Here is a 21,764-nt window from a genome sequence, read left to right on the forward strand (position 1 = left end):
TGATCCAGGCATGCAGAGCTTCAGGGATCCTCGTGGAGGGCACATGGAGAAGGAATAAAATAAACTGTAAGGTCCGTGCCAGCCTAATTCCTCACAGCTGTGCTATTAATGCTGTGAAGTCTTAGGCTGAAGGTGCCAGGTGAATCTGGAGCCTTGTTAAAACTGGCCGTGCTCTTAACAAGAGGAGAAATTTGAATTAAGATGCTCAGTGTTTCCACAGAGCCCTTCCTATATGGCTGTCCTTAACAAGATCTTTTTGCTAGTCTCCTTTTTGTTGGGTTAATTTTTAAAGCTTCATAATCTGATGCTTTTTGCTAGGTTGACAGTGCAATGGAGTGAGCTTGATTATTCCACCTCCTCTTTGCCCAGTTGCACTGAGCCATTAACATTTTAAGCCAACAATCTCTGCTTTCAATCTCAGCTGTTGCTGTGCTGGAACGTCACAGGCTGCCCTCCACTTGACTCGGGTATGCAATGAGGAAGAACAATCTTTTAGGTGCTCTGAATCTAAAATTAGCCTTCCACCTGGGCAGCTGGAGCTGCAAAGCACTGTGCGCTGAGTTCAAGGGGGAAAAAAAAGGAATTTAGACCAGAAAATAAAATGTTTTTTAAGTGTGAAGGTCTGATTTTTGTTGTCCTGTGGACAGGAGCAACAGTTCTAGTTTAACACTGGTAGAGCTTGGCCTTGGGTCCTGCTGCCCCTCTGCAGAGCTGCTGTGTGATATCAGCATCCTGCAGCTCGCTGAAACCAAGTTTAGTGCATCAGTAAATGGGCCAGCTGAGGGGAAGAAGTTAAAATGGCTTTTGTTTTTTGTTTGGCACACAAGCAGCTCAGCTGTGGCTTTCCTAGAGTAGGTTTATAGTGTGACTGGTGGACTTTTGGTGCAAACAGTCCAAGAACATCTGTATTTCCAGCTGTGGAAGGAAGCCAGGGAACTGTGGATGGTGAGAAGCTACACTGATTTGCATCCCACAATCAGGGTGGGACGAGGTGCAGCAATTCCCTCTTTGGCAAAACTCTGTCCTTGCACCAGAACTCTGTGATAGGAGCTGAAAGTAGACCAAAACAAGCTGCTGGCAAGGGCAAAGCCTGAAACCTGGGCTGTGAGGGCTTTATTGTGACCTTTCTCAGGTGTGCTTCAGGGATGTGCCCTAATGCTTTACATAAATAATGCTCCCCTTGGAATAACATCCCCTGGAATGAAGCTGGCATTCAGAGCCTGGTGTCTGGGTAAGCCATGCAGGAGATCTAAATCAAGAGCCACCCTTTGGAAAGAGCTGAAGATTTTATTTATTTATTTATTGGCTTAAAATGGTGTTGTTTTTTCCAGGCAGGCATGGGAAGGAGTTGTCACAGCCATGGGTGACAGAGGTGACACAGAGCACATCTCCTGGTCAGGTCTGTGGGGCAGGTTCTGCTGGAGCTGCAAACCTCAATTCTGTTCTGTGTTGATCCCTGGAGATTTCTGGGGTGTTTTCAGCCAGCTCAAAACCAAGCTGAACACAAAGGAAAGGTGCATTTTGGAGCTGCTTTAATCTGTATAACCTAGATCCCATGGGAATATAGGACAGAAACTTAAGGCAAGAAGAGTTGTTTTGTGCCTGCTGCAAGCCTGCAGCAGAGCAATTAGAAGAACTTGCAAGATGGTTCCTGAGTGTTGTGCACTGGGAGACCTCTTCAGTGCAAGTTTGTCTACCAGTGTTCCTCATATGGCCAAAACCATCTCCCTCAAAAAAATCTGAATTCCTCCTTCCACTTAGTTTCATGTTGCAAGTGATGAGTTCTGTGGACTGGTTCATAATAGAATCCTAGGAAGGTGTTGAAGAGTCTTTTTTGTTTAAATCTAATCTTATGAGATGATTGTCAGCAAATGTGAGAAAATGGAGAGGAGTACTGAAGGTGAGGAGTTAAGGTGAGGGATGCAATCTAACTTTTTAACTCCTAATGGGTAAAGGTAGAAGTAAAAAGTTGAAAAGAGAAAAAATAAATTGAGTTAGTAGCTGCAATAGAACTGAGAGAGTTGGACACGAACTGTGCAGGTAAAAAATAAGTCTTAGATTGCCTATTTAAGTGCTCCACCAGGGTATAAATTGGTATATTGAGTGTTATTTGGGTATCCAGAAATAGGAAAGCAGATTGCCTCTGTTCTTGCCTGCTGGGTGGCAGAATAGCTCAAGTCAGTCTTTCACTTTTGTCTTCCTGTAAAACAAACAAGCAAACTCCTTTGGTTCTTGTTCTAAACACTGTGCCTGGCTCCAGATGTTCCTGGAGTGATTCCTTTGCTGTGGTTCTGACCTCCAGAAGAGAGGGGCTGCCTGTGTGTGTTAGTGAGGAGCGTGATGTGCATGCATGTGTGTAAACACAAGTGCAGAGTGGCCTACAATGTTTGTCTCTGTTATTAGATCTTCAAATTACCTTTTTAAAATCTGAAGTGCTCCTCAACTGAAGCAAGTTAGTGCCAGAACTGCTAATAATGGCTTTCTGGAATGAAAGGGGCTAAAACTTTCCAGATATTTTGCCATCTATAACTTTTGGCTCCTAGAACTAGGAGGTTAAATAGTATTTCGTGGGTGTTTTGTTGTCATGGTTTTCAAGGTGTAAGACTTAGACTTTTTTTTTTTTTTTAATGAAACTATAAAGGAATTTTGGCCTGTGTTTGGTAGGGGTGGCTGTTCATGTGTGCTTCTTGAACCACCCACAGTTAGTGTTTCACCTCTTTAATTTTTGTATTCATCAGTGGAAGCATTGAGGTGTTCTCATAAGTATGTTCCACTTACCCCATTTTTTGGTAAGTCTTTGAAAAATAGCAGGGTTTAAATAGCTTGGAACTCTTTGAAGACAATTATAGCTCATTTTAGGAGAGGCACTGTTTTATGAAGTGATGAGAAGCTCACAGCACCGGGGCTGAAAGCTGAATGAGGCCAGTCTGAGACTTCAGCTGTGCATGAATGAATCAGCAGGGTGGTAAGAAAATTCCATATGCTTGGGTTTCCCAGGACACCTCGTGTTGTTTCACAGCTGAAAAATCTGGTCTAGGCAGGAAAAGGGGGCCTCAGCCCTGTGAGCTGTTTGTTGTGTGAGCTGAAGTGCAGGGGATGGAGCTGTGCTGGGTTTTGCATAGGGAGCACAAACCTGCTGGGTTTGGTGGTGAGCTGCCAGGCTCCTCTCTGTGCCAGGTCTGGAGCACACATGCACTGGGCTTGGGACAGCCTGGGTGGCTGTGAATGCAGAGGTGTCTGTGCAAACTCGCAGGGAGGTCTTGGAGTGAGCGTGGGGCGGTAGGTGATGTGTTGGAGGTCACAGGAGGGACAGCGCTGAAAACACTCTGTTGGTCTGTGTCCTCTCACATGTTTGGACAGCAGTTTTCCCCATTCTCTGGGGGATTTAGTCCCAACCTTGTCTGTATTGCTAAACACCAAGCAAAGGAAGTTCAGCACTTACCTCTGTTTGGCTTTGCTGCAGTCATTAATCAGAGGAGGCTGGACACGAATGCCGTGTGTGATACGTGGAGCTTAATCTCTCTCCCCTTATCTCTTCCTCTCTCAGCAGCAGACATTGCCCTTGGAAAATGAACCAGCTTCCTCCAAAGAGTGCTGTGGCATCCCCTGTGTCAGAGAGCACGAATTCCAGAGGAGAAGCTTTGGACAACTTGTCAATGGACAGTTTTTGGCTGGAAGTGGAGAATATTAAACAGAGCGCTGAAGCCGAGCAGGAGGAATGCAGCCTTGCAGATGTCAAAACACAGGAGGGTAGGTTGCCAAAAATGTTGGGAGTAAGGAGAGGAATGTGAACATCTGAAACAGAAGATTTGCTTATGCACCTGAACGACTCAGAAGCATGTTGGAGTATGGTTAGAATATTATCAGTCAATCAGGGATAGAGATATTATTTTAATTGGGTGGTGGATAATGCCCTGCAGAAGGGGAGGGTTGGCCTGGCCTGGTTTCGGCTTCTGGAGCAAAGCTGACTCCAAGGTCAGTCCCAGGAGATGTTCAAGGCTCCAGGGTTTTCAATCAGCCCCACCAAGGGTGGGGGCTCTCAGTGGCAGCTCAGGTGGTGTAGGGTAAACACTCTGTGAGAGCTGGGGCTGTTTGTGTGCATGGTTCTGAGATTCATCATAGTGGCTTTTGTGGGAGCTGCTTCTGTGGAAGGCTGACTGTTCCCTCTCTAATTCCCTGTTCAAGAAACCACAGTAAACATCCAGAAAGCCTTGAATCCTTCCATACAAGGTTTTTCCTGCATATCCTTTTTTCTTTCTTTGGCAGAAATGTGTATGGGTTGTTTCTAATGCACTTTCTAGAGCACTGTTGTTATCCAGTGCTTTGGAATAATTGGAACTGGGCCAGTTATTCCAAAACTTTTGGGATATGTTTTCCTTCTATGGAATCATAGAATCACAGAATGGTTTGGGTTGGAAGGGACTTTAAAGCTCATCCAGTGTCACCCCTGCCATGGACACCTTCCACTGTCCCAGGCTGCTCCAAGCCCTGTCCAGTCTGGCCTTGGACACTTCCAGGGATCCAGGGGCAGCCACAGCTTCTCTGGGCAAGTCTTTGGTGCCAGGGCTTTAGCACCCTCCCAGTGACAGATTTCTTCCTAATACCCAACATAATGTTCCCCTCTTTTAGTGAGAACCCGTTACTCCTTGTCCTGTCACTGCAGTTCCTATGAGCAGTCCCATGGAAAGTACAACACCCTGGGTTGCTGGAGGGCTGAAAAGTGCTGATAAACACCCAGAGATCCCCCAGGTGGGGACCACACCTTTCTGTGTCCACTTTGAAGAAACTGAGGTGGTTGGCATCCCCTTGAACATAGGTTTGCTGCCTGCACAGCTGTGTGGTATTGAGGATGATCTGTGTCCTGGGGAAATGTTTGTGTGACAGTCCCAGTGTGCTGCTGGACTTGGAAAGGGCCAAATGCTCTCATGGGGACATAGAGAGGCTCTGGAGAGCAGGGTGGGAATATCATTGTCCCTATCTGCCATCATTGGCAGGACATGATAAAAATGAAGGTCTGCTGTAAAGTCCCTTTTTATAAAGGAAACAAGTTTGATTTTTAGAAGTGGAAGAGATGCAAAGGGATTCAGAAAATGAGTGCACCAGGAAGCAGACTGGAAAAGAGACCATCCCATCAGATGAAAGACTGTCTGGGATATCCTAAAGACTGATATGCTGGAGGCAATTTGATTACTGTGTACAAGCAGGGATATGAGGAGAAGTCTTTTAATGCTGTAGATTAATCTAGCAGGCAGGAACTGAGTGCTTAATTGGCCATTGAAACCAGACAGGCTTGAAATGATGCTCCAAGTAGCAAAGCCTTCCCAGCAGCCTGGGGAGGGAGGTGGGGCAGGCTGGGGCTCCTGATGCCTCCTCTGAAGGAGCTTAGGCAAATAAACTCTGTGCTGGGAGTGGGGAAGCTTTGGATGGTGTGCAGGGTGCAGGGTTTGGCTTTGACATCTCTGCAGCTTCTGCTCAGAGCACAGAGGCTGTGGGGCTCCTCAGAGCCAGAGGCACCTTCACTTTGTGCATAAATCTGGGGCGCTGAGAGATGGGCAGCTCTGTCTGGAGCCAGCCTGGCTCAGCCTGGAGATGGCTGCTGATAACACACAGGGACAGGACAGGCTGTGGAGATAAGGCACTGCAAACACCCAGCTGGGAACACTCCTGTGCAAGCCCTGGGTGAGGAGGGGTGTCCTGAGAAGCTCCTGGTGGCATGGGGGGCCAGTGTGTAACTACAGGTTTAGGGCAGTGACAGGTGCTGAGGGTACTCATGGCCTGCTAACAGTTGGGGGGGGGAGCAGGAAGCAGCTTTTCCTGAAATGCAGCTTTGTGCTGTCCTCGCTGTCACTGTCTGCCCAGCTCTGTCCAGGGCCTGACAGCACAGCCAGCTGAGGACACAGGCACTAAAATACCTGTTTGTGACCTTACAGCATGTACCTGTGGCTGAGAACTGCCTGCAAAGGGGGATTCTTCACCTTCAAACATTAGATAGGAAGTTGTGCTTAATGTTTAGTCTGAAAATGTAGGATGTTCTGGCTGTCCTTTAAATATTTGGGAAGTGAATACTTTATTGTGAACGCTATTTTTGACTAGGTTATGTTTCAAGTAAATTTGTGGAACTGGTGTTCTCTAGTTTTGCAAAATCATTCCTAATCTTGCCCTCCTGAAATGCTGCTTGCCTGGAACTCACAAGGCAAATCTCAGCAGCTCCCCAGGCTTAAACCTGCAGCTCATCTTCTGTGGATCTCTCTGCTCTGACCTGTTTCTCTCCAATTTTTCCCTTTTCCCCAGAAACAACCCATTTTGCTGGTTTCCTTTTGTGTTACTGGCAAACATAACTGGGCCAAAATAGCAAGCAGAGGAATTACAATCTGGGGCTTTGGCACCAGCTGGGGCAGCAGGCTCGCACGGATGTCCGATGGAGGGGCTGCTCTGTGGGATTGTGTGCAAGATCAGTTTCCTGTTATGACTGGAATTGGCTATTTTCAATATTTGCAAGCAATACACTTCACTTCCTCTAGTTCCCAAAGGCAAAATAAACCAGAGGCTTTTTGTGTGTTGTTCTGCTGTGAAACCGTGGATGCAGAACAAGGAGGTGTTTGGTGAGGGGCTGTGAGTGGGACCACAGCTGGCTGTGCCCAGGGGATGTTGTTATCTGCTAACTTCTGTGAACCAGACATGGAAAAAGACCAAAACTCAGGGCCATGGAGGAAAACCAGGCAATTTGCTAGAAGATTCACTTAGGGAAATACTTGACTTCAAGTTCAGCTCTATTTATTGTGGTGTGATGATGAAAAAAGTTCTGTTTCATTATGACACCAAAAATCACAAAGACCACACTCTGAAGACTGAGTTTTAATTGTGTCACAACATGTGTTTGCAAGCTGCATTAACGTGAGGTTTCTCCAGAAAAATGAAATTATTTAATCTCTCAAGGAGAGTTTCATGGCTGCTTTTTATTGGTGCAGCAATAATAAAACTTGGCCTGAGCTGCTGTGGTAACTGAGGAGGTGGAAGTTTGCATAGGACAGGAAGAGTGGGAATGAGCTGCTCTGTGCCAATCAGTTCAGTTGTAATTTTTCTTTTTCCCAGTATAACCTCTGGTAGGGCTGTACTGGAGGTGCCTGCAGTGAATGAATGTGGTAGATGGAATTGAAAAGATAAAGGCTTTGTGGTGTTTGCTGTGTTAAAGTTGAAGTCACCTGCTAAATTGTTTCTTTCATCTTTGAATTTCAAGTAGCTGCCTTGCTCAGGGCACTTTCTCACTTGCACTTCCTTATGAGTGTATCCCATAAGAAAAAAAAGTCTTCTCTGTTTGAAGTGTAACTTTATATGTATTGAAGAATGAAGTGGATTGAGCTCGTTTGAGTAATGCTGCTGTACTGTCTCCAGGCTTCTCACACTTCCTTCTGGAACTGGAATGGTCTTTAATTTTAGTGATATTTTGAATAGGCCCAGCCATAAAATGAATGCACAGAGTAAAAATAACGTTTTTGCTTTAGCTGAGTGTAGTTTAAGTGCTTACCAATCCACTTAAAAAATTAAAGAGTACAGAAGATACACACAAATAGTTCAGCAAGTATAGTAAGTAAAATACATTTGAACCTACCAGATCAGGATCTGGATATTAAAAAAAAAAGTTTATACCTAGGCATGCATGTAGATTTTTTAAAAAAGTAAAAGAAGCAACCAAGTCATTGGGAAAGGTACAAACACCAAATATGGAGTTTTGTGTGCTGTGGCTTCTCACAAACCTTTTGTTCATTCTCAAAGCTGTTGAAGGATCAGGTGGGATCCAGGGAAGCCCTGCCATTCCTCCTGGGGTGGCTGTGTGCTGCTGCCAGAGCTCCCCTGTGCACAGGCAGTCCATGGAAAGGCAGATTTATCAAGTCCATCTGACTTCACTCCCATATCCTGTCACAATCCTTGCTTAAATACCCAGAATGACACTTGTGCCCTCTCCTACCCAGCTCCTCTGGGAGCTTCTCTACCTCCACAGTTCTTTCTTCTCCTTTTTCCTCACCTGGAATGAGCAATAAGAACTGTGTGAGCAGCTACACCTGCCCAAGGAGCTGTGTGAACTCTTGTTTCACCTCATACCCAGCTGGGCACTTAGGATTAGGGCTGAGATTTTGAGAATGGCCTTCAGAACACAGCTGTGACTCCCTCCCATGATGTCCCACTGGGAACAATGGGACAATCCCAGTCAGGGAACAGCCCAGGCTCCTGCTCTCTGACCCTGAAGCACTGCAAGAATCCCAGAACTAGAAAGAGGAGGTGTTCAATATGTTGCCTACTCAGAGCAAGCAGCTGTCCTGCTCAAGGGAACCTTCCTGTCTGAATCCAGGAAGTTAAAGGATGGAAATGCCCTAACAGTGAGCACTGGAGGAATTTTTCTTGTTAGAATTTATCAGTCTTGGCTTCTCAAGGGTGGTACAAGGCAACAGGTCTGTGTTTGGTGGTATTTTGGTGTGTATTGTGCTGTTATCTTTGCAACATTGGGCAAGGATAGGCATTGTGTAGAGGAGGATCAAAAGAAATAATGCTTTTATCTGAAAATTCCTATTTTGACACGCATCCTTGTAGTTCCCTCTGAAAAGAGGAGAGTCACTAACCGCTGCTCTCTCCTCCCTGTGCCCTGGCAGAGGGAGAGGCCGAGGCCGAGTGGCTGCAGGACGCGGGGCTGGCCGAGCTGCTCGGGGAGCCGGCGGGGGACAAGGACAACCTGGTGCTGCTGTCCACGCTGACCAGGACACAGGCGGCGGCCGTGCAGCGCCGGCTGGACACGTACTCGCGCTCGCGCCGCAGGAGGAACAAGCACCCCGTGCGCGACGTGCGCGACATCTTTGCTGCCAGCAGCTCCCAGGTGCGTTGGTGCTGGCATCTTATCGCAGGGGTTCCATGCTGGTGTCTCCTTATCACAAAAGTTTCACACTTTCTTGGTGTTTCTCGTGGGCAGCTCCTCACAGCACTTCACAAAGTAGCCAACTGACTCCAGTTCTCCATCCATCCATCCATCCATCCATCCATCCATCCATCCATCCATCCATCCATCCATCCATCCATCCATCCATCCATTGTCATTTATGGCACTCTTCTTCTCACTGGTCACAGATGTGGCCTGTTAAAGTCAGGCCTGCTCCTAATCTTTGATAATTGGCCCAGCTGCTACTCCTTAGAGATAAGATTACTTTCTACACTGTCTTTATTTTCTTATATTCTATCCCCCTACATGTTGACATCTCCTAAAAGAGCTTCTTTGTTGGGAAGGATGGAAGTTTGACAAGAAAGTCTCACAGATATGTATGCTTAGCAGAAAGGTTTTTGAATGTAGACTCTGAAGAAGGCCTAGAGATGGAAGCAAGTTTTGATAGAAGAAAAGAACTGCTGAGCCAGTCTTACTGGATACCCTTTGTCTCCTTGGTTATATTAGTTAGAAGGGGGGGTTTTATGACTTAGAGCAAAGGACAAACCCATGTCAAACAAGATGTTTTTACCAAGCAGAAAGATAGCACAGGCAAACAAGTCAGCAGTTGATGCAAATAGAAAAAAGGTCTCAGAATTTTCCATTGCAAGAAAACTGAAAAACAACTTCTGGCTTAAACTGTAATGTACTGATGTTTAGTGATTGGAGAATAGTAACATGAATATGATATTTATAGTAGTTATGATAGGCTGTAGATAAAAGTTAAGGTATAGATTGGCTCTATTGTATGAAGATGCTCAGCAAAGAAAAGTCTATAATGCATTGTAACCAAAACCAAAGGGTCCCCAGGCCTGCCTGCAGCTGGAGCTGGCAGCTGTAGCACAGCTCTGTCACCCACCACCCTGGGCTGCTGTAACCTCCTGGATGGAATAAACTGCATTTTGTATACAACAAACTACATTTTGGAGAGCCCCTGGAGTCCCACATCCCTCATTTTGGCTCTTACACTTCTTGACTCTTCAAGTCAAGCACGTGGGGCTTGACTTGGCTTCCTGGGTCCAGGGCTCTTTTAGGAAATCATAGGCGACTCCCATGTTGGTGAGGGAGGGAGAATGATGCATCTGACTCCATGGATATCAAAAGGCTAATTAATTACTTTATTATACTAGAATATTCTATACATCTAAAACTCAACCTGCCAAGCACTCAGCCCTGCACACAACTACACACACACTGCTCACACTGCACTGAATCTCGTGACTGTCACCCGACTGTCCCAACACACACACACACACCCCTGGCCCTGACAGGCCAAGGAAAAAAACCACCATCACTGTGGGTAAACAGTCTCCATATTGCATTCTACTTTGGCACAACACAGGCACAGCAAATCATAAGAATTGTGTTTTCTTTCTCTGAGGTTCAGAGATTGTGAATCCCAGAAATATTCTTGGGAAGAATTGTGCCTTGCTTTTCTCTGTGAAGAGAAATGTGGCTACAGGCTCCTGGTATGTCTTGGCTTCCTTTCACTTCAAGAGATTGAGACTGGAGAAATGCTGGTTGCAGCGTTGAGGAGTTACTGAAAGACCTGCAGATGCACAGCCCTCCCAGGCTGGAGTAACATTCCTGCTCTCTAGTGCCTCGTGGAGCACTGGCATCGTTTGGAGCCCTCTTGTGTTGTCTTGGTTCCAGTGACACTTTAAATCACCATTAAACAAAACAAGAGCACTTCCCAAATTCAGTTCTGAAAAGCTGACCTTGTAGAGGCAGAAATCCTGGAGAAAGACTAATGCTGTCTTTTTTCTTGGGGGAGGGTTGGTTGGTTTATTTAATTTCTTTTTTTTTTTTTACTTGATAAAGAGTTCATAACCACCAGCTTTTCCTGGAGAAAGACTAACACCACCTGTTTTTGGGGGGGAGGGTTGGTTGGTTTATTTAGATGTTTTAATCTTTTTCTAAACTTGATAAAGAATTCATAACCACCAGCTTTTCAGCTCTTTTCCTGTGGTTCTGCTCTTTTGGTTGTGGCTAAAACAACTTCTTTCTAATTTTTCAGGACACAGCAGCAGAGAAAGAGGAGCCCAGCACAGATCCACTGTGGCACAATCTACGGACTTCAAACACCCAGAGAAGTAAGGGGAAAGTTTTTAAATGCAGAGTAGGATCTGAAGTAGGGCTAGAACTGGAAGGAAAGCCCCACACATATTTAAGTATATGCAGTATCTGAAATTTGTTTGTGTTGGGTTGTGGGTTTCTTTATGTGATAATTCACACCTGTGGATTTATAAACTTTTCCAAGGTCCATCATTGTTAGAATTGTCACTCAAGCTGATAATTTTAAATTCTTGATAAAGCAACTGAAAGATGAAAATAAAATCAATTTAGTAATGCCAGTGAAACCTTATAAATGCCATGAGCAGTTGTGTAAAGAGAGGTTAGCCATAGGTGTGTCCTTTAATTTAAGGCTGTGGTTTTGCCTTACCAGTGACCTGGTAATTATAGCCATAATGTTGTGACTTCTCATTGATCATAAACTCATTAAACTTGGAAAAGTTCTCTAAAATCACAAGTCCAACCACTCAGCAGCAGCGTGTTCACCACTAAATCATGTCCCCAGGTGCCACATCTGCACGGTTTTTTAACCCTTCCAGGGATGGTGACTGCACCATTTCCCTTGGCAGCCTGTTCCCATGTTCCAATGCCTGACCACCCTTTCAGGGAAGAATCTTACCCTACAGATCATTCTGTTCTATGGGGACACTCTTCTCATGTGTTACTGCAGGATTTTTAAAATCAATGTCACCAAACCCATCTCAAACTGCATTTATAGCACATTTGCTTTCCTGGCTTGCAGAAATTCAAGGCAATTTCTCCTCTGCAGCAGAAACCCAGGATTATTCCTGCACAGTTCGAAACCCTGGGAAGGAGGAGGTGTTCAACATGGATGTTGCCTACTCAGAGCAAGCAGCTGTCCTGCTCAAGGGATCCTTCCTGTCTGAATCCAGGAAGTTAAAGGATGGAAATGCCCTAACAGTAAGCACTGCAGGAATTTATCTTGTTGGAATTATCAGCCTTGGCTTGTCAAGGTGGTACAAGGCAATGGGAATGTGCTTGGTGGTATTTTGGGGTGTGCTGTGCTGTTATCTTTACAACATTGGGCAAGGATAGACATTGTGTAGAGGAGGATCAAAATAAATAATGCTTTTATCTGGAAACTCCCTATTTTGACACACATCCTTGTTGTTTCCTCTGAAAAGAGGACAGTCACTAAGTGCACTTTCTTACTCATAATTCTAAAGTTTTCTTCTCTCTGCAAATGAATTGCTCTTTAATCCAAAATTGAAGTAGATTGGCGTGGGTATCAGGCTGCCTTTAACTTAGAAAAACTGGCATCTCTAGTATGATTAAAGAGCAATATTGAAAAGGGAAAATATTTATTCAGCTGGTGGTTGAGTAGGAGTAGTTATGGGCATATGTCTGGTCTTGAACACAGCAGGAAGAACAGATGCCTGGTTATGATTAAAAAAAAAATAAGACTACAGCAAAAGTTGTTCATTTGTGGGATTAAGAGAGATAATTTGAGCTGAATCTTTTGTGTGTGTTTCCCTTAGAGATTTAAGATCCCGAAGGGCAGACTAGGAGTGACCAGGATTGGAGACCTGTCAGCTCAGGACATGAAGAAGATCCCCACACTGGCCCTCATTGAACTTACAGCTCTCTGTGATATCCTGGGCTTTGAGCTGAAGAGAAACAAAGCAGCAAAACTGAAAACAACAGGTTAGTTATACTCTTTTTTGTGCTTTTTTTTGTTTTTTTACATTCATCTTCTCATCATACACTCATCAGTTGTGTTTCAAATGTTAGAACAGAGGGTCTTTGATAAGAAACCTTGTGACAGGTGTGTTTTCTTTGGATTTCTTCTGGAAGTCAGTGGATCATGACATCAAGACCTACTACCACCTTTATGTCTGGCTGCAATTGTCCTGTTTAACTCTCTTTCTCCAGTATCAGTGTTTACAAGTCTGCAGTGGAGGATTTATCCCTTACACCTCTGTTAGAGCTGTGACTGAAATGTTGAGAGCAATGTGGAAATGTTGTTTCTGTTGTAGAGAAAAGACTCTTTGGAGTTCCACTCAACACCCTGTTGGAAAATGACCAAAAGCTGCTGCCCAACACCAAGGTCCCTCTGCTGCTCCAGGCAGTAAGTTCTGTTCTGGTTTCATTCACACCTCTGGTCCTCAGAGTCACGAGTCTGTGATGAGGACAGGCTGACTCCTCATCCTCTGTGCCTAAGAGCTTTCTGTTTTCCCTTCTAACAGCTGCTGTCCTGCCTGGAGAAGAGAGGGCTTGAAACAGAGGGCATCCTGAGAGTTTCTGGGTCCCAGACCAGGATTAAGGTATGAGCCCTTTAGCATTGTTTGGAAGTGTCAGGGGTGATCAGGAAACATTTGCTGAACCAAGTGTTTGAATGACCTGAATTATCTCATCCCCTCCCCAGTACAACCACAAACACCCAATGCTGGGAAATACTGCAGCGTGTGCTGGTGTCACAGACAACTTTTATGAAAAATCCTTTCCTTAGGATTTTTCCTCCTGAGAAGCTGAGAGGGCTCAGGAACAAAATGTAAACAATGGTTATCTGCTGCTGTGGAATGCAACAGGTGGATCTGTGATTGGCTCATGTTGGTTTGTTTGTAATTAATGACCAATCACAGACTCTCTGTCTGAGACAGAAGCTTTTGTTATCATTCTTTTCTATTCTATTCTTAGCTAGCCTTCTGATGAAACCTTTTCTTCTATTCTTTTAGTATAGTTTTAATGTAATATATATTATAAAATAATAAATCAGCCTTCTGAAACATGGAGTCAGATCCTCATCTCCTCCCCAATCCAAAAACCCCTGTGAACACTGTCACATGCTGAGGCTCTCTGCACCATTTTTCTTCAATGTCTCGCCCTCCCAGTGCTCAGCTACAAAATTTCTCTCACATTTGCTCACTAAAGCACGTGATAAATTCCATCTCTCTGCTAGAGCCTGGAGCAGAAGCTGGAAAGGGACTTCTACAGCGGGCTGTTCCGCTGGGATGATGTGCACCAGAACGACGTGTCGGGGCTGCTCAAGAGGTTCATCCGCGAGCTGCCGGCCCCGCTGCTGACTGCAGAGTACCTGCCTGCCTTTGCTGCTGTTCAGAGTGAGTGCCTGCCCTGCCTGCCAGCACCGCTTTGGGCTGTGCAGAGCTGCCCTGTCAGGGCTGTTGGGAGCCTGTGGTGATGGCAGCACAGCGCAGCTGAGGGTTGCAGTCATTGCAGTTGAATGCACCTTTCTGCAGCGCTGCACTGGGGGCTTCAGTTCTGTGTCACTGCAGCCTGCAAGGTTGCTGCCATTTGCAGGACAAATTGATCAGTAGTGACACCCAGACTGAGCTGTGGGAGCTGGCCAGGGCACACAGCCTGCAGGTAATGTGCTGCTCCGCAAGCACATTTCTTTGTTCACTAGTGGGATAAATAGAGATGAGCTGAACCTCTTATGTGTGTGTTCCCCTTAGAGATTTAAGATCCTGAAGGGCACACTAAGAGTTTGGATGTGTTAATCTTGAGTGCACAAGTTCTTTGTTCAAAAAATGGAGAATTATGGGTTCTTTTGCTGCTCTTCCAGGGCATGAGAGTTGCTGGTTGATTGTGTACTCTAAAGTAAATGAGTCAGTCTTCAAAAACATGGGTAGTTCCCTTCTTAAGGACAGTATGAGTTTGAGTTGCTTCTGTGAAACAAGGTCTCAAATTCTAGATGACCAACCATTCAATAAGTAATTGTCTCATTCCTTGGAGCATTCCTGTGTTCAAAAAGAAGGGTCAGAAACCTGAATCCTCTGTCCTGTTGTTACTCTCCTTCTAGATATTCCAGACCTGAAGCAAAGATTGCAAGCTCTAAACCTCCTGATCCTGATTCTGCCAGAGTCCAACAGAAACACTCTGAAGGTAACTGCTTGCTTTTGATTTAGCTGGTAAAACATAGAATCACAGAATTGTTTAGATTGAAAAAAACCCAAAACTTTCTTAAAATCATTCAGTCCAACCATTCCCCCAGAACTTCAGGGTGACCACTAAGCCATTCCCCCAGCTACATGGCTTTTAAATAGTCACCACCTCTGCCTTGCTGTGCTTTATAAGAGCTGTGGTGGTTGTTGCTGCCTTTTTTCTTTTCCTCCTGAGTAGTTCAGCTCTCAGATATTAAAGGTAAGGCTGACTTAGCACCCTGGGCACTTCATTTAGAGCACTGGAATATATAATTCAGTCAAAGATGATCTGTCATGGCTCTGGTGGTAGTGTGAGGTGAAAGGGATAATCCAAAAAGATTTCGTTTTCCACATCTGGGAATGGCTTTGAGGGGACACTGAAAGAGGGTGTTCATCTTTGAATTCAGAAACTTTTACAGCTAGAATTTATAAATTACCACCTGCCAAGGAGTAAAAACTCATCTGTTTCCCACACATACTGTTTTTCCTGATTCATAAATACTGGATAAACCACTCTTGGTGTGGTTATTAGTTGCTATCCTAGTCTTAGAAATTGGTCACTCCACTTCCTGACTGGAGAAATGGGATTTGCTGATCTATATCAAGAAAAAGTGCTAATTAATGATCTCTCCAGCAATTGCCACGGTAGTTTTTTGAGCATTACTAGTATTGGATGACATTACTAGCATACATTTTTTGAGCATTACTAGTAATGGATGGCTTACATCTCTTTCCCTCCTCTCAGGCCCTTCTTGAGTTTCTCAGCAAGGTGGTTGCCAGGGAAAAAAACAACAAAATGAACCTCTGGAACGTGTCCACAGTCATGGCCCCAAACCTCTTCATGCACAAGGGGCTGCCAAACAAGATCCCCGAGGGGAAGGAGAAGCAGCTGGCGGAGGGGGCGGCTGACGTGGTGCGGATGATGATCCATTACCAGGACCTGCTCTGGACTGTGAGTCCTACAAGAATTTGGTGGTCTGGGACATCAATGTCTTGGGTCTTGTTAGAATTGGGATAGGGAAAGGGATAGCCTTGGAAGTTTCAGAGTAATTACACGTGTGTGAGCAAAACCTCTGTCTGAATTCCAAAGCTACCTAAAAGTACATAGATTTTTGTCTATTTAAGGAGCTAAAGTGATGATCAGGTTCCTAAATGACATCCTTATCTCTGCTTGATTTAATTCCTATTTTCACCCTGCCCAGGTCTCCTCTTTTCTGGTGGCTCAGGTGAGAAAGCTGAACGAGAGCAACAGCAGAAGGTACCAGTTCTGTGACAAGAGGATCAAAAATCTGCTGCGCAAGATTCACGCTGATAAAGACAAGGTGGAAAAGAACCAGGGAGAGGTGAGCCAGGAACCCCCTGTGTGGCAGTGTCAAATGTTTAACTGAGAACTCAGAAAGATGAAAGGGGTGATACCCTTGAAAAGAGACAGAGGGACAATAAAAAGCAGAATAATGAGGAACAGTTTCCCAGACGCTTTTGTGGTAAAAACTGATCTCAACAACAAGAGCACTAAATACATTTCAGGCTACAAAACACTTGGTTAAGAGCAGGGAAGAGATCAGGAGCAGAAATTTTCTTTTTCCCCATGTTAAGAGCAGAATTCCTATGGCTTTGAGTGCCCCATGTGTTGGAGCAGATATGTCTGCTGTGATAAAAGAAGATTTTTTTTTTTTTTCATTTTTAAAGCATAAATGCAGGGAATTGCCTAATTTTCTTTTTGCTCTACAATGTCTGTTAAAATGGCACATCACTTGGTGCCTCCTTTCCTTGGAAAAGACCTTTCTGGAATTCAGAGGCCTGCAACCCAGATCTCTAAATTCCTTTCCAAGTAATTTAAATGAATTTCATAAGAGTCATTCACACTTGTGCCAAACAGTTTGTCAGAATTCCTTCTGACAAATCCCATTTTCATCCCAGTTTGTGTCAGTGCTGTGTTTGAACAGCAGAGAGCAGCAGCACACGCTGATGGAGGGCACAGGGCTCCTCTCGTGGCCACAACACAAAACATTGATGATTTATTCACAGTGCTCACCTTGGTGCTTCCATTCAACCTGTACTGTAAGAAACAAGCCTAAATTCTCTGAACAGGTTTAATTCTTCACACTCACCAATTTATTTTGAAAATTTATGTTTTGCCTGATAAGGGTCTTTCTTTAAGCACTTTTTTCTTTTTGCCTGCCTTGTTCAGCCTTCCAAGGTTGTGAAAGTCCACGCCTCACTCCTCCTGAAGGACTCTCTGGAGGTGCACTTGAACAATGCAACCAGGGTTGCCGACGTCCTGAGGCAGTTTCAGAAGAACCTGTGCCAGAATGGCTGGAATATTGTTAACACTGTCAACCTCCTCAAATGGTAAATGGCTTTTTTTTCTCTGCTTAAAAAAGAAAAAAGGATTGAGTGATCCAGCTGCTGTTTTCTGTCTTGAGGTGGAGGTGAGGTGGAAGGACAGCGAGTCATGAAGAGAGATTGTTCTCTGTTCTAAGCTTAGGAAATGGAGCTGGATGGGGAAGGCAGATTTTATTCTGAGTGATTCCACCGAGTGCTCAGGCTGTCAGGAGGTCAGTGGTGCCCTCTGGGCTGCTGGACAGCAAATGAACTCCAGAATCCTTGCTGAAGGGAAGGGAAAAGGCAACAACATTGACCCTGACAAGCAAAACCCCCTGCAGCCTTTCTGCAGAAAAGCATCACCTGTATCCCTGCCTGGAGTAGTAATTCCAGTGTGCTTATGTTAATGTAGGGATTTCCTAAAATAAACTCTGCAATTCCCTCCTGTGCTCCTGTGGTGAATTGCTGAACTAACCCAGAAAAGGAGCAGGGGAGCTCCTGCCCCTGTCCCAGCTGCTGCAGGCTGTGTTTGGTGGGTGATGTGGCAGTGCCTCTCCTGTGTCCCAGAGGTGTCCAGGCAAGGAGGGTGAGGAGAAGTTGGCTGGATATGGGCCAGCTCACCAACAGCTTGCCTTGTTTTCTTTTTTGCCAGTTTTGGGTGTCCTGCACTGTGCATGGCCTCTGTCCCATGGCTCTGATCATTGCTGGCCTCTGAATCACAAACAACCCTTTTGAAGCAATATTACTAAACCACCCAACCTGTCTTTGCAGAGATTTAACCTTCAGTGTGGTTTTCTTTCTGCAGTAACAACTCCACAGAGTGCACAAACCTGCTCCTGTATGAAGTGGGAGGCAATATTGGTAAGTACAAATAGTACCTGAAATAAAGACTCTGATATCCAGTTTTTATGCTTAGCTTCTTTTAGGAGGTAGCTAAAAAACTTCTCTGGGCAACTGTGCCAAGGCGTCACCACCCCAAGACTGAAGAATTTCCTCCTAATATCTAATGGACATCTTCCCTCTTTCCTCTCAAAGCAATTAGATCAGATTTGTGGAAATACTTCTGAAAGATAATATGGAAATGAATGTGAACAAATTGTAGTTTTTAGGTGGGGGCAAAAGCAAACAAAAACCAAATCTAGCAGCTAAAGGACTAAGGATATTTAAAAATGTGGGTTTTTTCTTGTTTTAACAGGTGAACATTGCCTGGACCCAGACACTTACCTCTTGGACTTGTACCACATCAACCCCCATGCTGAGTGGATAATTAAGCAAAACCCATCTTGCCCTCGGATGTTCTAAGGAAAACAAGAGCGAAACAAAGCCCTTGGTTGCAGTTTTTGGAAGGCGTGGAAATAGAGACTTTCCTGTTGTAGTGTCAGAGCAGACACTGCTTGTTTCTTGGAAGGAAAAGCACCTTTATGAACTGCTTCCATGGCAGCTGCAGTGAGAGCACAGTGGCCTGAAACAAACAGCAGTTATCATGGTGTAGCAGAGTTTGCAGGGGGAATGGCTGTTCCTAAACAAAATATCCCCCAAAACAAACCCTGAAGGCAAAGCTGCGGTGGTTGTGCAGCAAAGATGGAACTGAAGAAGAAAAAGACTATCTTGAATATGGTGGAAGGCATTTGTGCATCCTGGATTTGCTCTTTCTTTTGGGGGAGAGACAATGAAATGCTGCAGTGGTACTAAGGACATCCCTTGGGTAAGGTCCATGATTGCCTGTGGCATTTCACCAGAGGATTTTATGATCCTGGGCTTCACTATTAAGGTCCTGTTCTGTTCTTTGAAGAATGAGAAAGGATGTTTCCAAAAAGGCCAGATGGGACGTGACACCAGCACATCATGTATTTCATGACTGCAGTTAAACACATACTTGCAACACAAAAATATAACTTTCCTTGAAAAAAGGTGTGGAAAATGCAGCAGCCTTTCAGATGTTCAGTGTGACAGGAAGGTGCCTGTCCCATGCTGGTAATGCACACCCAAATTGCCACTGATGAGGGTCAAACATGCATTTATTTTGATGGACAAGCTAAATATCAACAGACAACACAGGAAATATGCTGAAGCTGATGTGAGGTTGCTAATCTGTCCTGGCTATGTGAACTGGACTTCTTTCTGGAAGATTCTGTGTGAATGTGTTTGCTCAATATCAACAAAGCTCCCCTGAGCTGTGAGGTGGCTGAGCTGGGCTGAGCCCTCCCTGCTCTGGCTGCACATTCCCATTGCACCCAGCACAGCCTGGGCACAGTGGGCTGGACAGTGAGGGCAGAGCAGGACACTCACACCCTGCTGCTGCATCATCATCATCATCATCATCATCATCATCATCATCATCATCATCATCCAGCCTCAGCTCCAGGAGCACCATACCTGCGAGGAGAGTGCAGAAATGTTGCTTTCCTTTGTGGTGATGCTGACATACCTCACGTGAGGGACCCCACAGTGCAGTGTGAGAGGTGGAACACCCAGACTGTCTGGAAATGTGGACTCCTTTCTCTAAATACTGTTTGTTGTAAACATGGTTGGATATTTATTCACGTGGCAGAAGCAGGGCTGCCCTGCAAGTGTGTACTCAAAGTATTTCATTTGCCAAATCCCAGCTGCACTAGTGACAATCTCCAGTATTATTTCTTTTGTTAGAGGAGTTTGTTTCCATTGCAATCTGAATTTTCCCTCCTTTTTTTGTCCCCAGGATGAAGTGTAGCTTTCTTTATTCATTATCTCAAACTCCTAGATCCTGTTCTTCATTTTGTGGTTATTCTGTTTGTGTGGTTAAATCCTCTTGGTGGTTGAGATCCTTGAGGAACAGGTGAGCCACAGTCCAAATCCTTTCTGTGAATTCTGTGTGAGTGGTGCAGATATCTTAAAATTATTCATCTATTAGAGAGTGTGTCTATTCTTTTTTGGTTGAGATGATGCAGATGCATTGACTGGCTGGATCACCTTCATGGATGTCTTCTTAAGAACTGGTGATAGAACCTCCCAACCCTTACCCAGGTGTCAACAATTCTTGAGATGCCTCTTTTATAGGGCTTAAATTGTGCCTGAAAGAGCCTGATTCTGAGTGAGTGATTGATGTCTCTGGAAAGATCAAGCTGCTTGAAACTGGGGCTTTAAAAACCAAAGGTACCTGTTCAGAATCCCTTCTGGAATTCTTTGTGGCAGTGATGGAGTAAAGATGGCAAAGAGGAAATGCCAGAGATGTGATACCCTGAGAAGTACCAAAGGTATCACTGTGAGCTCAAAGTTCCTTTGCACCCTGCAAATCTCACAATGCTGCATTTTTTCCACCCCTCATATGCTGGTTTATTAGATATTCTGTCCATGTATATTGAGGGGTCAAGACTGCATCACTGCTGCTATGAACTACAAATGAGTGGGGTTTTTGAACACCAAAAAATGTGAATCAGTGCTGTGAAAAACAAGGTTAATGGGAGATTCTCATGAGATAAATATCAGGTTTAAATATGAAAAGAAATGTTAAAAAAATAAATAAAACAAAACAGCTCTTTCCAGATGATGGAATATGCTTTTAAAATTTTTTTCCTATCTTTGTATCAAAAAGTGTAAATTTTTCAGTCAATGATGTGCAACACACTCCTGAAGGATGGCTTTTAATACCTTTTTTATGATTTTTTAATTCTGTATTTAAATTTCAGTTATTCAGTGGAACAATAAAAACACAGTAAAATCTCCTGGCTGCATTTTCATTAGTGCCTGAGAACAAGTGAAATGGCGGCACATCTGTGAATGCAGCAGGGTTTGCCTCGTGCCTGAAGAGGGATGAAGAGGATGAGTTTTGTGGTCCAGCTTCAGGAGCAGCTCCTCTGGCTGATCCTGTGGCATTGCTGCAGAAGGATGCTCCAGGAGGAGGAAGAGGAGGTTGGATTTGGGTATAAAAAGCCCAAGGAAAGGTGGATGGGAGCAGAAGGAAAGAAGGATGGGAGCACCAAGGACTTCTGAAGGAAGAAGAGCAGTGGTTCAAGATTTCAGCTTGAGGAAATGTGTCCAAATCCTGTGAGAAATTGTCACAGACAACTTTTATAAAAAAATCCTTTCTTTAGGATTTTTTCCTCCTGAGAAGCTGACAGGCCTCAGGAACAAAATGTAAACATTGATTATCTGCTGCTGTGAAATGCAACAGGTGCATCTGTGATTTGCCCATGTTGATTGTTTCTAATTAATGGCCAATCACAGCCCAACTGGCTCTGGCTCTCTGTCCGAGGCACAAACCTTTGTTATTCATTCCTTTCTATTCTTAGTTTAGCCAGCCTTCTGATGAAACCTTTTCTTCTATTCTTTTAGTATAGTTTTAATCTAATATATATCATAAAATAGTAAATCAAGCCTTCTGAAATATGGAGTCAGATCTCCATCTCTTCCCTCAAGGTAAGACCCCTGTGAACACTGACACAAGAAATCTCCTTCCCACCCCTCAGTCCTGCTCAGCTCAGCTGTGCTCTGGGGCTTGGAGCAGCCAGGAATAGCAGGAA

General features: G+C 44.6%; 1 protein-coding gene across 3 annotated transcripts in view; it reads left to right on the plus strand.

Moving 5' to 3' along the window:
• The window catches only part of ARHGAP40 (Rho GTPase activating protein 40), a 39,326-nt gene extending 18,391 nt beyond the window's left edge, over nt 1–20,935 (plus strand). For 2 of the 3 annotated variants that reach the window (XM_064729611.1, XM_064729610.1), the window contains exons 2-15: nt 3,548–3,750; nt 8,646–8,866; nt 10,983–11,058; nt 11,808–11,959; nt 12,538–12,703; nt 13,036–13,127; nt 13,246–13,323; nt 13,959–14,118; nt 14,820–14,902; nt 15,686–15,892; nt 16,143–16,283; nt 17,132–17,292; nt 18,071–18,126; nt 18,461–20,935. In XM_064729611.1, coding sequence (XP_064585681.1) covers nt 3,570–3,750; nt 8,646–8,866; nt 10,983–11,058; nt 11,808–11,959; nt 12,538–12,703; nt 13,036–13,127; nt 13,246–13,323; nt 13,959–14,118; nt 14,820–14,902; nt 15,686–15,892; nt 16,143–16,283; nt 17,132–17,292; nt 18,071–18,126; nt 18,461–18,567 — 1,881 coding nt within the window. In that variant the 5' untranslated portion in view covers nt 3,548–3,569 and the 3' untranslated portion in view covers nt 18,568–20,935. The remainder of the gene's footprint in view (nt 1–3,547; nt 3,751–8,645; nt 8,867–10,982; nt 11,059–11,807; nt 11,960–12,537; nt 12,704–13,035; nt 13,128–13,245; nt 13,324–13,958; nt 14,119–14,819; nt 14,903–15,685; nt 15,893–16,142; nt 16,284–17,131; nt 17,293–18,070; nt 18,127–18,460) is intronic. The other variant, XM_064729612.1, reaches the window with a different exon arrangement.
• Nucleotides 20,936–21,764: the final 829 nt, after the last annotated feature.

Source organism: Zonotrichia leucophrys, chromosome 20 (genome assembly GCF_028769735.1).
Source record: "Zonotrichia leucophrys gambelii isolate GWCS_2022_RI chromosome 20, RI_Zleu_2.0, whole genome shotgun sequence".
Classification (NCBI taxonomy): Eukaryota; Metazoa; Chordata; class Aves; order Passeriformes; family Passerellidae; genus Zonotrichia; species Zonotrichia leucophrys.